Raw genomic sequence first — 15,617 nt, 5'->3', positions numbered from 1 at the left:
GACTGGTATATCAAAGGCTGTGGTATGTGTTATCCTGTCTGTGGGATGGTGCATATAAAAGATCCCTTGCTGTTAATTAAAAAGAGTAGCCCACGAAGTGGCGACAGCGGGTTTTCTCTCTCAATATTTGTGTGGTCCTTAACCATATGTCTGATGCCATATAACCGAACATAAAATGTGTTGAGTGCGTCGTTAAATAAAATATTTTCTTCCTTCCCTCCCACCCACAAGGGAAGTAATTTACCCCATGTAAATATTGCATAAGAACTGTCACAACCCAGCAGGAGAGATTTTATAAAAACACCACCCAACCACACCTGAATACAGCACAACAGAGTTAAAGAAGAATTAAAACATTCGTGACATACCACCGTGCAACTGGTCTATAAAGAACATGTAACCAGTCCGTTGAGAACGCGTAACCAGTCCATTGAGAGTGTGTAATCGGTCTATTGAGAAGGGTGATGAATTAGGTTCATTTGAAACTAGCCATATCTGGACACAATCACCACCTAGGGTGGCGTGCGGGATTGACTCACGGTGCCAATGTTGTTAGTAGATTGAGTTCTAGCCATGTTTGTATTTCTGCGTATCCACCGCCCCGGTGCAGCTTTGTTCATGCACGGTGCAGCTTTGTTCATGCACGGCAGGCAGTAATTGTGGACAGAAAAGATCCCGATTTGTTTCCCAAACCTCAAAGCATTTGCTGAGATCCTCTGCATATTATGTTTTTTGGTGGGTTTTTTTTTTATGTGCAACCAACAGAGCATATATGTGTGTGAAAACTCTCACCCATTTTTAAGCAAAATATTTGAGCCATTTATAAACTGTAACGACTTAAAGTTTGTTTTGTTTAACGACACCACTAGAGCACATTAATTATTAATCATTGGCTATTGGATGTGAAACATACTGGATATGAAACATATTTTTGACAGTTAGTCTTAGAGAGGAAACCCTCTAGTTGTCCATTAGTATAGCAAGGGATATTTTGTATGCAACATCCCACAGACAAGATAACACATACCACACCCTTTGTTATACCAGTTGTGGTGCACTGACTGGAGCGAGAAATAGCCCAATGGGCCCACCAAAGGGGATCGATCCCAGATTGACTGCGCATCAAGCGAATGATATACAATTGTGTTCTGTCCCACTCCCTGTAACAACTTATGCATGTAGGTTGTCCATCTGTAGGTTAATTTTGTTTTCAGATATTTTAAATGTTTATGCATATCTTCTGTATGATTTGTTTTTGTCTCCGCCAATCCAACTGGATGGGGTTATAATAGGTTTCATTTTCATCCTTCTGTCTGTCCATCTGTCCATCTGTCCTTCTGTCCATCTGTCCATTCATGTCTCACCCATATAGTTTTCAAGACTTTTTCACAACGCCTAATGACATTGAGCTGAAATTTTGTATATAACTTTATCATGTACTGTTACTGATCAAGTTTGACAGCGATTTACCCATTTTTGACAGTTGTGGCCTTTGAACTTAGGAGATACAGGCTGTTTGTCGCTCCAGCCAGTGCATCAAAGGTCGTGGTATGTGCTATCCTGTCTATGGGATGGTGCATATAAAAGATTCCTTGCTGCTAATCGAAAAGAGTAGCCCATGAAGTGGCAACAGCAGATTTCCTCCCTCAATATCTGTGTAGTCCTTAACCATATGTCCGACGCCATATAACCATAAATAAAATGTGTTGAGTGTGTCGTTAAATAAAACATTTCCTTTCTTTAGGAGATACAAAAATGTGCTGGGCTTGGTAGGAAAGAAAGAAAGAAATGTTTTATTTAACGACGCACTCAACACATTTTATTTACGGTTATGTGGCGTCAGACATATGGTTAAGGACCACACAGAGTTTGAGAGGAAACCCGCTGTCGCCACTACATGGGCTACTCTTTCCGATTAGCAGCAAGGGATCTTTTATTTGCGCTTCCCACGGGCAGGATAGCAGAAACCATGGCCTTTGTTGAACCAGTTATGGATCACTGGTCGGTGCAAGTGGTTTACACCTACCCATTGAGTCTTGCGGAGCACTCACTCAGGGTTTGGAGTCGGTATCTGGATTAAAAAACCCATGCCTCAACTGGGATCCGAACCCACTACCTACCAGCCTGTAGACCGATGGCCTAACCACTACGCCACCGAGGCCAGTCCAGTATATATACATTACTATAACGTACATGTAAGTAATTAAAAGCAAGGTGATGTGGATGAAACAAAATCCTTCGGCTATCACAGATGTGGCTTGTAGCAGAATGAACATTTGTAGGAAGGTATCTTGTAATATTTTGACATGCCGCCCTAAACTAACAAGCAGGAAACTGAAGTAGATGGGCGCCCGCTGTGGGTAACAAAATAATTATCTTGATGTAGTGGTCTGCTGGGTCGGAAGTTGTTTTTATCGGCTAGTGTGTTCATTTGAAGGAATTCTTTGTTACGAGTAAAGCAATTCTCAAAACAACAACAAAAACAACACATCTGGTAACATGGGATAGGTATTTTCTGATTAAATCTGCATTGCAAACAATTCGGTGGGCGGGACATAGCCCAGTGGTATAGTGCTCGCCTGATGCGCAGTTGGTCTCGGATCAATCCCTGTCGGTGGGCCCATTGGGCTATTTCTCACTCCAGCTTGTGCACCATGACTGGTATACAAAAAACTGTGGTATGTGCTATCCTGTCTGTCTGTAGGATGGCGCATATAAAAGATCCCTTGCTACTAATGGAAAAATGTAGCGGGTTTCCTCTCTAAGACTAAATGTCAAAATTACCAAATGTTTGACATACAATAGCAGATGATCAATAAATGAATGTGCTCTAGTGGTATTGTTAAACAAAACAAACTCATTTTTTTGTTTCTTTATTAAAGAATGAAAGAAAGAAAGAAATGTTTTATTTAACGATGCACTCAACACATTTTATTTATGGTTATATGGCGTCAGACATATGGCCAAGGTCCATACAGATATTGAGAGAGAAACCCGCTGTCACCACTTCATGGGTTACTCTTTTCGATTAGCAGCAAGGGATCTTTTATATACACCATCCCACAGATGGGATAGTACATACCACGGCCTTTGATACATCAGTCATGGTGCACTGGCTGGAGCAAGAAATAGCCCAATGGGCCCACCGACGGGGATCGATCTCACACCAATCACGCATCGAGCGAGCGCTGTACCACTGGGCTGCGTCCCGCCCCTGTTTTTTTGTTAAGTACAGAGGGGTAGAGCGCTCACCTGAGGTCCTTCCATTCCAGGATCGAACCACATCAGTCGACCCATTCTCTGATTGGGTTTTTCCCATCCAATCCTGTGTCTCAGAACTGGTATATCAAAGGTCGTGGTATGTGATGTCCTGTTTGTAACAAAGTGAATATAAAAGATCCCTTGCTGCTAATGGAAAAATATAATGGGTGTCCTCGAAGACGTATAAAAAAACTACAAAATATTTGACATCGAGCACCTGTCAATGTACTCTAGTGGTTTCGGTAAACAAAACAAACTTTGAGAAGCATATCTTTATTTTTATTTTTATTTTTTTCATTTGATGGTATGGCAGTGCTGTCCTGGTCATCACCTAGGAGTAGCCAATCGTATGATTTTCTAAATTGTTATCACACATATGTGTGTTATTGGTGTGTGTGAAAATAATGAATGATGTGTAATTTTTTTTACTATAATGTGTTTTCTTGTTTCAGAAAAAACGTGTGAATTTGGATCTGAGTTGCCACGCTATGCCCCAGTTAGAACGAGACGATGTGTAGAGGAATGTATTTCTGGCTCTTAGCTGTATCTGTTGTTAGTGCCTTCTATGCCGAGTCTGTGCAAGAGGAGATAATTCCGTCAGACTTCCGATACACTAACTATGAAGGTCAGTGTCTTTTTTTTCTTTTTTTTCTAGATACGTGATCATGAGGGTGAGCGCTTGCGAACAATTGGACTGGTACCTATCATATTCTATCATATCACATGTATTTAATGTTAGGTGCAAACACCAGTCTAGTAAAAGTTAAAGTTGAAGATTGTTTTGTTGAACAACACTACTAGAGCAGATTGATTTTATTAATCATCGGCTGATGGATGTATTAGCAAACAACTACTTCTTTTTTATATACCCTTTCTCCATAGACAGCCAATACATGCTTTGGCTTTTTAATATGCCAGTGGTGGAGCATTGGTCCGGGGGAAAAATTACTGAAACCACTGAGGTGAATCGATCCAGTGATCCAATGCACCTCAGGCAAGGATTCTTTATCACTAACATATATTATGCTCCTGAATTAATAAGATATTACTTTAGACTTGTTTATGTATAATCATTTTAATTTAAGTCATGGAGGAGAATAAGATAAATCATACAATTAAAGAATTGAAATCTATCTCATTTTAAACTGTGGTTGAGACCCGAAGAAATTATTTTAATTTAAGTACATCATGGAGGAGAATAAGATAAACCATACAATTAATGAATTGAAATATATCTCATTTTAAACTGTGGTTGAGACCCGAAGAAATTATTTACCAGTATAGACAGTGAATTTAATTTAAGTACATCATGGAGGAGAATAAGATAAACCATTCAATTAATGAATTGAAATCTATCTCATTTTAAACTGTGGTTGAGACCCGAAGAAATTATTTACCAGTATAGACAGTGCACAGTTAAGTGGGGTGTCAGCCCATAGTTTACAACTTGTCAGATATTCAGTTGTAAATTTATCCTGCTTTATTGCCAAAGGATGCATTTCTTATCTGTCTGCTCGCTTCTTGACCCCACAAAGATATACAGTTTGTTGTTTTCAACTGTCAATTGTTTTTATAGATGAGATTTACATAAAGATTGTATTTCTACCAAGGAATTTATAGTAGTGTACTGTTGTTTATAAACAAATAGAAAATGTATGGGGGGTTTTTGTGGGGGTTTTTTTTTAATGATTTAAATTTAGATAAAAAAATTTAAATGGAGATTATTGTAGTGGATTTATTTTTATCTCGCCATTATGAAGTTAAACGGCGAAATATAGCTATTACTTTTTTGGTTTGGATGGCTGTATCTAGGGGGAACTTAGTCTAAAATTACTAGGTGGGGTGTGGGGGAAGGGAGCAGTAAAAATTAATCTTGACACTTTAGATAATCGTTTCTCCAAAAGACATAACAGGCAACTTTATACTAAAAAGGGCAATTTAGGGTAGCAACTTGACCCTTGCCCCCCTCCCCCTCTACCTGCTAGGTATGTCACAGTATGAATTTCAGTTACTGTGTTATTAGGCCAAACAAAATAAATTTCTGGTCTCTGGTCAGCGCGTGCGACAGTTTTGACCAGAGACCAGTATGAACTTTTTTTTTTAATTTCCCATGGTATAACGTCGATTTTTGCCAGGCTTTTCTTGCTATGATGTAAAACTGCATTTGGAGATAAAATGCCATTGTGCATGAAATAGGATGTGCAGTTTAAATGTGCCCTTTATTTCGGTATCAAATGGTGTAAAAAAAAAGAAAAAAAAAGAAGAAAAAAGCCATATCAATTCTGGAACTTTGGTCTAACCAGAGACCAACATTTTTTTTTTTTTTTTTTTTTTTGGTGGTGGCGGGGGGTGGGGGGCTGAACTGCATTAATTGATTTAAATGTATTGTGAGACCTTCAGAGGTTAGAAAGAGCAGGGTCATTAGGTTAAAAGTTAAAATATCATGTTGAAGTCATCAAAGACATTTATTTTTCCACTTCTGCATAATTTTTCTCCTTTTAATCTTTTTTTAAATATGTGAAGAGTTCAGATGCAAAAACCAATAAATCCATTTTAGTAATTTTCTCCAAAAGAGTTTTTTTTGTGATGCTTTCTATGTAAGACATATCAAGTCCACAATGGGTAATCTTAAGTTGAAATAAATAAAGTAAATAAAGAAAAGAATTTAAAAAAAAAACTATTATGAAAACCAGAACATAATGCCTTGAACTGAGCAATGGTAGTAGAAGTTGTGTTTTGGATAAAATGATGTTTTTCAGTTTTGGGGCCTGAACTCTTCATATATATATATATATATATGTTGTTGGGTTTTTCACATTAGTTATGCAACTGATCATATTTCCTTCTCTGTTTATTGTCTATTATACAATAAAAGCTAGGAATTTTTGCTACAAGTGATTCCCCCCCCCCCCCCCCCAACATATTTTTCTTTTCTTTTCTCTTGAGAACCAAAATATTTTTGGCTTAGCTGTCTGTTTCGTGACCTCAATGTCAGGGTCACATTGTTGCGTTTATTACATGTGTAACAGAGTGCGATGTGCCAGCTAGCTCTATTTTTCCATCATCTTTGAAGTTCGGCAGTCAAAACAAAGGAATACTGAAGCCATTATGTGCAACAGTTGTACAACTTGACAATCCCGGGAAGTGCTCTTTTTTTTGTGCCCTGTGAAATAATGTTCTGTCGATAATGACAGTTTTAGCATTGTTTTCACATGAAAAGTTAAAACAATTAGAAAGTTAATAACTGTGAACATCTTTATGGCTTGTCTTGTGTTTTGTGTAATGGGGGTTGGTTGGTGTGCATTTGCAGGCCACGAAGGAAATGGGATTGGGGGGGGGGGGGGGGTCTGAGGGGTTCTGTACTCTCCCTACTTGACGATGAAAATGTAAACCTTTTTGTCTGCCTCTATAAATAAAAATAAAAACCTGGCTTGTGTCCAAAAGTGGCCTAACATAATCTTGTAAATGATATTGGTTCATTATGATCAAAAAAATATTTTGAGAAGAAAAAAACTATTTCTGTTTCCATCTGCAATTTTCATACATTAAAACCTCTCTCTCTCTCTCTCTCTCTCTCTCTCTCTCTCTCTCTCTCTCTCTCTCTCTCTCTCTCTCTCTCTCTCTCTCTCTGTCTGTCTGTCTGTCTGTCTGTCTGTCTCTCTATCTCTCTGTCTGTCTGTATATCTCTCTCTTTCCTTCTCCCCCTCTGTCTCTGTCTCTCTGTTTCTGTCTATCTCTGTCTCTGTCTGTCTGTCTCTCTCTCTCTGTCTCTCTCTCTCTCTCTCTCTCTCTCTCTCTCTCTCTCTCTCTCTCTCTCTCTCTCTCTCTCTCTCTCTCTCTCCCCCCTCCCTTTTTTTTGGATTGGCCTTTTTTTCTAGGTAGTGTTTATGTTCTAACATACCTACTGTACTTTCTGCTGATTAGACAGTGTTGGGGATGTTGTTGTAACAAACATTCCTTTTTTCTACCTTTGTTCTCGTTTCCTATATCAGTTTTCACTTCCTTTTGTTCCATCCGCTTCCATTTACTTCAACAAATTCTTCCTGTTACCATTTCTCTGCCGTTTTATATCCGGAAAAGGTCCTATTAGCCACATTTCCAATGGAGAGGAAATCTGAAGTTCACCTGTTCTTAATTTAATTCTGTTCTTAATTTAAAAAATACCAAACAGTTTATAAATAAATAAATTTAAAACATGATATATTTATTTATTGGATAGGTTCTTATTCCTGTGGTATATATGTCACATGTTACCTATTTCTACAGTGAAAGAATGCCATACTTTCTATATTTCTACATTGTTTTGTATTAAAGAAATGATTTAAACCATGTGGGAAATGAAAGGGAAGAAATATGTTATGTTAATTGATACGTTGGCACATTTTACACTATGGCTATACTACTACTAGTATTTGGAATCTTTAGGGCACAGTTAATATTTCATGTGTTCTTGAAGTCATTTTGCAAAGTACAGTGAAAACCATCTAAATCAGACACCCATTGGACAAGGTAAAAATCTCTCTCTCTCTCTCTCTCTCTCTCTCTCTCTCTCACTCTCACTCTCACTCTCACTCTCACTCTCACTCTCACTCTAACTCTAACTCTAACTCTAACTCTAACTCTAACTCTAACTCTCTCTCCCTCCCTCCCTTTCTCCCTTTCTCAACCAAATATTGAAGTAACTGTATAACCATATGTTAGGAACCACATAGCTTTTAATTAAAATGTGCTGAAATAAAAACTTAAAAGTTTGTTTTGTTTAACGCCACCACTAGAGCACAACTAAAGCACATTGATCATTTTAATCATAGACTATTGGACATTTGGTAATTCAGACATGTATTCATCAGAGGAAACTTGCTCCATTTTTCAATTAGCAACAAGGGATATTTTATATACCCTATCCCACAGACAGGAAAGCACATACCATGGTCTTTAACCTGTTGTGGTGCATTGGTTAAAATTGTGCTGAAGTGTCATTAAACAAATATTCTTTCCTTCCTTCCTTCCTTCATTGTCTAAATGAATTGTAGCCATGGTGATAGCAAATACTGGATGCCTTATGATTGCTGATTATATTATATTATATTATGTTATGTTATGTTATGTTATGTTATGTTATGTTATGTTATGTTATGTTATATTATATTATATTATATTATATTATGGAATGGTGTTACACATTCTGTCTTCTTTCTTTAACATAAATATTTAAAAAAAAAAAAAAAAAAAAATTTGGGTGCTAAAGAACTGACACAAATAGAACAGTGGCATGGTTGCTACGGCAACCGCTGCATTGTTTCATGGGTAAGATGAAATTGTTATGCCAGGTCTGTGACACAATCTGCGTTCTTGGTCTAACAAGGAGGAGAAATAAATGTGCGGCACTTGTCATACTTATCTTAAATACTAGCGAAACAAGCATTGTACTGCTTCAGACATAACTCTTATACTTACAACAGTACTACCCATGGAGCAGTTATTTGGGAGTCAGACAGATCTCTTTTCTGTGTGTACTGACATAGCCCACATTCTTTTGTATATTTTTAATCTCGTTATGTGTTATCATGACCATCTGTTTTTTCATCCACCTAAATGCATGTATTCTTTCAAGTATCCAACCATCTGTCCTTCAGTTCTCCTATTCATCTATTTATCCTTGCATTCATTCATCTGTCCTTCTGTCCTGTCCATCAGTCCTTCCAAGCATCCATCCATCAATCCATATATCCAATTATCCATCCATCTGCTTCTGTTTGTTTATACCTTTGTTAGCCCATCCATTCAACCATCCATCCATTTATCCCTCCATCCATCCACTAAATCGCACCATCCATCCATCTATTTGTCCGTGGATTGATCGATCCGTCCATCTGTCTGTCCATTCATCCATCCGTCCATCTGTCCGTCTGTCCATCCACCCTCCCTCCCTCCCCCTCCCTCCCTCCCTCCCTCCCTCCCCCCTCCCCTCCCTCCCATCTATCCATCCATCCATCCATCCATCCATTCATCCCTCCAGCCCTCCATCCATCCATCCATCCATCCATCCATCCATCCATCCATCCATCCATCCAAATATCCAGGTGTCCAGCCATCCAGCTATTCACCCAACACCCAAACCATCTGACTGTTTTAAACATGGAAAATGATAACAACTCTTTTAACATAGATGTGTTAGCTTTTTCACCACCGCCCTGCTCCTGATTTGTGAAATATCTTCACCCATGTTGCACGAGAAACAAACTCTGGTGCATTGTTCACAAGTCTGTGAGATGTGGTTAAAATATTTCTATCACTGATAGCCGACACCTCCTGTTGTGAACACCCAATGTCAAGTGTGAGAAATGTAACTTGTCAAATACAGTCAAACCTGCATTAAGCGGCCACCAAACTGAGGATCGGAAAAGAACTGGCCTCGGTGGCATCGTGGTTAAGTCGTCGGACATAAGGCTGATAGGTACAGAGTTCGATACCCATTGGTGGGTCCTTTGGACTATTTCTTGTTTCAGCTACTGCACCATGACTGGTATATCAAAAAAGGACATCATATGTGCTAAAATAAAAAAAATGTAGCGGGTTTCTGCTCTAATACTATATGTAAAAAATAACCAAATCAATAAATCAGTGCGCTTTAGCAATGTTGTTAAGCAAAACAAACTTTAACTTTAAATCACCTTCCCTCCTTAACCCCCCACCCCCCCCCCCCCCCCCCAAAAAAAAAAAAGAAAAAGAAAGAAAAAACCCAACAACCAATCAGATGGAAATAAACCTAGCCTTTACCTCCGTCAACCATAAACTTGATTATTTACAGTAACCATTGTACTGGGGGATTTTTTTTTTTTTTTTTTTTATTATTATTTTTTTTTTTTGTAAACACAATTTCTTATCAACTTGTAAAAAGACAGATGAGGTAATGTCACACACACACACACATATATGGCTTGACTGTCTGGAACCAGTTTAACGAAAGGTGTTAGGTCTCCGCCTCAGCACATCACAGGAACACTTGCGGTATGGTACAAGTGGGAACAAGGTGTTAGGACGACCTCTCGGAACATAATCAGATCTGTTAGGGGTGTTATTACACCGGGGGGGAACAGACAGTTTGATTGTCTGTCAGGTGCACGCCTCTCTTGGACGCTCTTGGATGGGAGTGTTGTTATCTTGTAGCGTGGCACTAGGGAAGAAATTGCTTGCAGTAAGTGGTTTATCTGCAACCCAGGGAGAGAGAGAAAACACACACACACACACACATACACAAGACTTGGTTGTGGAATTAGAGTCGCACTCATAAGAGGATAGCGTAAGAGGATAGCGACTATACTTGAACTCGTGTTTGATGTACAAGATGGAAGATTCTTTTATATTTTATGTTTCTCGTTTTTTTGTTGGTAGGATTGATGGACAGATGGATGAATGAATGGACAGATGGATGGATGGATGGGTAAAGACTAGTAGATGAATAAATGGATGGATGGATGAATTAATGGTTGATGGAGGGATGGAAGGAGGAAGGGATGGATAGAGGGAGGGAGGGAGGGATAGACAGACATGGCATTTGGGATATTTTCTGTTTAATATAGCTATAATGGATGGATGGATGCTTTGATGGATGGATGGATGGATGGATGGATGGATGGATGGATGGATGGATGGATGGATGGACATATGGATGGACTGGTGAACTGAAGGATGGATGGATGCATTGATGGGTGGATGGGTGGATGGATGGATGGATGCATTGATAGGTGAATGGATGGATGGACAGATGGATGGATAGAAAGACAAAAAATGAATGGACAGACCGATGGACGGACCTGACATTTGGTATTTGGGTTTTTTAACATACATCATTAGCTGTTGTTTCGATTGATGAAATCATTTATGAAAAATCTGTGTTGATGGAAATAAACTTAAAAGCTTCCTCTATTATATATTTTACATGTATTTAGTTTTTGTTTCACACCCAGCATGAAACATTAGTAGACCCATAAAAACTCTTAATACTCAATAAAATTGAAAAAGATAAAGAGACCCATTAAGTTGAGTCATGCTGTAATGAAATACTACTTTCTAAATTCCACATTTCCATTATACTAATATGCATTCAGTGACATAAATCTTTTTAAAAATCCATTATAGCTATTTTATCATTGTGCAAGATTTCGAATTTAAAATATAAATGCTGATACAGGTAGTGCTTTTTGTAAAGTTGTACTAAAATATATAGAAGAAAAATCTTATTATACATTTTATGACATTATAGCTCATTATTAAAAAAATCTTATTGTACTGTTTATAAAGTTAGAGATTTAGAATTACGTTTTGAAGTGAAAAAAATGCTGACTTGTCTGCTTGTTCGACTGAGCGGAACCATGAACTGCGAGGAGGTATTAGCCATAATCATGCACATTTGTACCTTCATTTGAAGGAGAGTTATTAAAAGAGCCATTACCCAGGATGCCTCGATGACGAGGTGTTGTGAGACTAATTTACGAAACATTTATTGCACAATAAATAACAGCAGCACAATAACCTGGGAAAACAGCAAGGGCCGGCTTTCATTGAAGTTGCAGCCCACGGTGTACTGGTGATGTCGGAGAGTTTGTATGCTAGGTTTGTGCAGACCACACGTCTGCTAGACCACATCTGCTAGACCACATCTGCTAGACCACGTCTGCTAGGGTTTGTTACACAGGTCTTCTTGGGTGTTCTTGTAGGAAAGCGAAGGAAGATTTGTTTGACAACACCTCAGCAAATGTTTTAAATGATGGGTGTTTGGTGTTTAATATATGGTTATTTAGAATATTGATTGAGAGAGCGAGACTGAGAGAGAAAGACACAGGTAGATTAATTGAGAGACGGAGAGAGATAGAGAGACAGAGAGAGAGAGAGATGGAGAGAGAGAGAGCGAGAGAGAGAGAGAGAGGAGAAACAGGAACGAGTAAAGATGGGGATGGGGGAGAGAGAGAGAGAGAGAGAGAGAAGAAAAGAAGAAGAAAGGAAGAAAGACAGAGGGAAAGAAACAGGAAAGAGAAAACAGGGAGAGAGGGGAGGTAGGGAAAGAAGGAAAGAGTGAGAGATGGGGAGAGAACATTTTTATAATTTAGGTTTTAATAACAAAATATTGATATAAAATTGTTGTCTCAGATCACCACATCGCATTAATATGACGCCATATATTACCAACGACTTAATACTCCCCATGTTAAATGCAATGATATCTTAGCATGTGAATGAAAGAAATATCTTTTCTAGCTTTCTTTTATGGGATAGCTCTGTCCCATATACCTGAGGATAAGAAAAAATAAATAAAATCCTAGCTTTCTTTCATAGGCGAGGACATAGCCCAGTGGTACAGCGCTCACTCAATGCGGGATCGATCCCCGTCGGTGGGCCCATTGGGCTATTTCTCATTCTAGCCAGTGCACCAAGACTGGTATATCAAAGGCTGTGGTATGTACTATCCTGTCTGTGGGATGGTGCATATAAAAGATCCCTTGCTGCTAATCGAAAAGAGTAGCCCATGAAGTGGCGACAGTGGGTTTCCTCTCTCAGTATCTGTGTGGTCCTTAACCATATGTCTGACGCCATACAACCGTAAATAAAATGTGTTGAGTGCGTCCTTAAATAAAACATTTCTTTCTTTCTTTTCTTTCTTTCATTGATAGCTCTGTCCCATGTACCTGAGGATGAGAAAAAAGAAAGACTTTTCCTAGCGTTCTTTCATGGAATAGCTCTGTCCCATATACCTGAGGATGAGGCAAAACTGAATTCTGTCCAAGACAGTTGCTTTATTTGTCACGTCTGTTCGTTTCTGTCAGATTCTTCTGCTTGGGTGTTCCTGAAGTGAAGTAACAGTTAATGAACTTACCTGTGTTTGTTTGTTTCAGGATGAAAAAAAAAAGAGAGAAAAAAAACACATAAACATGAAAGAATGCATGCTGCGTACACACTGAAATAGGTTTATTCTTGTTAATTAGTTGTAGGTGCATAGTATTTGTTTTAAGAAAAGACGGTGAATGAAAAACAAATACAAATTGGTTACAAACCCACTGATTACACTAGGTTATTCATAGTTGAAATGTTTGTTATGTAGTGGTGGGTTTTTTGGGGGGTTGTTGTCTTTTGCACTACATCAACATGTTCATGACTACAGATTCGCTATATGTTTCTATATAGCCTTAGTGGCTATAATATTTTTATTAATATCAGCAGGCCCGTGGATTTTTGTATGTACTTTTGCGTGCCTGGGGGACACATACCCTGAAAAGGACAACCCCTGTTGTCCAGCTCTTTCTCCCAGGATATTGGTTTAAACAAACACACCCTCTAAACCTGACCAGAATATATCCATTTTACACAAAAAGTACTACTTTTGTATGGGCTGGAATTTTGGACAACCAAATAGGAAGATAACTGTGAGATGAGGCTGAATACACGTATGATTGCTAACTTCAGTTTCTTATGCACTTTGGTGAGGACATCATTTGTTATTTATTATAACACACACCAATAACACACATATGTGTGTATTATCAACTTAAAGACATGCAATTGGCTACTTGTAGTTAATGACCTGGTTACCAGGCACAGCCGTATTGTCCAGTAAAATAGGCATCATCAAAATTGACAGTTCTGTTATGTATAAGTTAAATTAAAACTGATTGCTCTGTGATGAATGAATACAGGCATTGTAAATAGGCTTTTAAGTGTATGTAAGAAATAAAAAAAACTACGTTCATGTGTTGTTAGATACCGGTACCAGTTACATGTACCTTGCAACTCATTTTTTAAAATTGTACCCAATTTGCTATTGCTCATTCGATATGTTTTGAAATAACTTGTATGATAAATGATATCTATAGGACACTCATGTAGTATTCTCTTTCACTTACACACCATGTAAGACATTAAACCCATATATATGTAACAACTAAAACCCATCCAAGCAATCTCCTAGAGTGTTGTGGTCTAAAAACCCTCACCCTAATCTTGAATAATCGTCTCCACAATGGTCACTTTACAAATGAGTATTGTGGTCTAGAAACCCTAACCCTAATCTTGAATAATCATCTCAACTATGGTCACCTTACACATGAGTATTGTGGTCTAAAAACCCTCGCCCTAATCTTGAATAATCGTCTCACAATGGTCACTTTACAAATGAGTAATGTGGTCTAAAAACCCTCACCCTAATCTTGAATAATCGTCTCCACAATGGGCACCATACAAATGAGTAATGTGGTCTAAAAACCCTCACCCTAATCTTGAATAATCGTCTCCACAATGGGCACCATACAAATGAGTATTGTGGTCTAAAAACCCTCACCCTAATCTTGAATAATCGTCTCCACAATGGGCACCATACAAATGAGTATTGTGGTCTAAAAACCCTCACCCTAATCTTGAATAATCATCTCCACAATGGTCACCTTAGAAATGAGTATTGTGGTCTAAAAACCCTCGCCCTAATCTTGAATAATCGTCTCCACAATGGTCACTTTACACATGAGTATTGTGGTCTAAAAACCCTCACCCTAATCTTGAATAATCGTCTCCACAATGGTCACTTTACAAATGAGTATTGTGGTCTAAAAACCCTCACCCTAATCTTGAATAATCGTCTCACAATGGTCACTTTACAAATGAGTATTGTGGTCTAAAAACCCTCACCCTAATCTTGAATAATCGTCTCACAATGGTCACTTTACAAATGAGTATTGTGGTCTAAAAACCCTCACCCTAATCTTGAATAATCGTCTCACAATGGTCACTTTACAAATGAGTATTGTGGTCTAAAAACCCTCACCCTAATCTTGAATAATCATCTCCACAATGGTCACCTTAGAAATGAGTATTGTGGTCTAAAAACTCTCACCCTAATCTTGAATAATCGTCTCCACAATGGTCACCTTAGAAATGAGTATTGTGGTCTAAAAACCCTCACCCTAATCTTGAATAATCGTCTCCACAATGGTCACGTAACAAATGAGTATTGTGGTCTAAAAACCCTCATCCTAATCTTGAATAATCGTCTCCACAATGGTCACTTTACACATGAGTATTGTGGTCTAAAAACCCTCATCCTAATCTTGAATAATCGTCTCCACAATGGTCACTTTACATATGAGTATTGTGGTCTAAAAACCCTCACCCTAATCTTGAATAATCGTCTCCACAATGGTCACTTTACAAATGAGGCTGACTCTCAGCTTGATACGCTCCCGTATGTGATCCCACAGACACATTAGGAGTTTAATAAAACGGTCTGCTTGAGATGTCGACCCCTGCTTCTCCCCGCCGCCACCACACACCACATTAAGTAAGTAGAATAATCGAACATGTTCCGAACA

At 38.4% G+C, this 15,617-nt stretch overlaps 1 protein-coding gene across 1 annotated transcript in view; it reads left to right on the top strand.

Annotated features, from left to right (window-relative positions):
* The first annotated feature begins 3,720 nt into the window (after nt 1–3,720).
* The window catches only part of LOC121385126 (semaphorin-5B-like), a 109,400-nt gene continuing 97,503 nt past the window's right edge, over nt 3,721–15,617 (top strand). Inside the window, exon 1 of the mRNA XM_041515664.1 lies at nt 3,721–3,886. Within this exon, the coding sequence (XP_041371598.1) occupies nt 3,772–3,886 (115 nt within the window). The 5' untranslated portion in view covers nt 3,721–3,771. The remainder of the gene's footprint in view (nt 3,887–15,617) is intronic.

Source organism: Gigantopelta aegis, chromosome 11, assembly GCF_016097555.1.
Source record: "Gigantopelta aegis isolate Gae_Host chromosome 11, Gae_host_genome, whole genome shotgun sequence".
Classification (NCBI taxonomy): Eukaryota; Metazoa; Mollusca; class Gastropoda; order Neomphalida; family Peltospiridae; genus Gigantopelta; species Gigantopelta aegis.
This window is presented reverse-complemented; position numbering and strand designations above follow the sequence as displayed.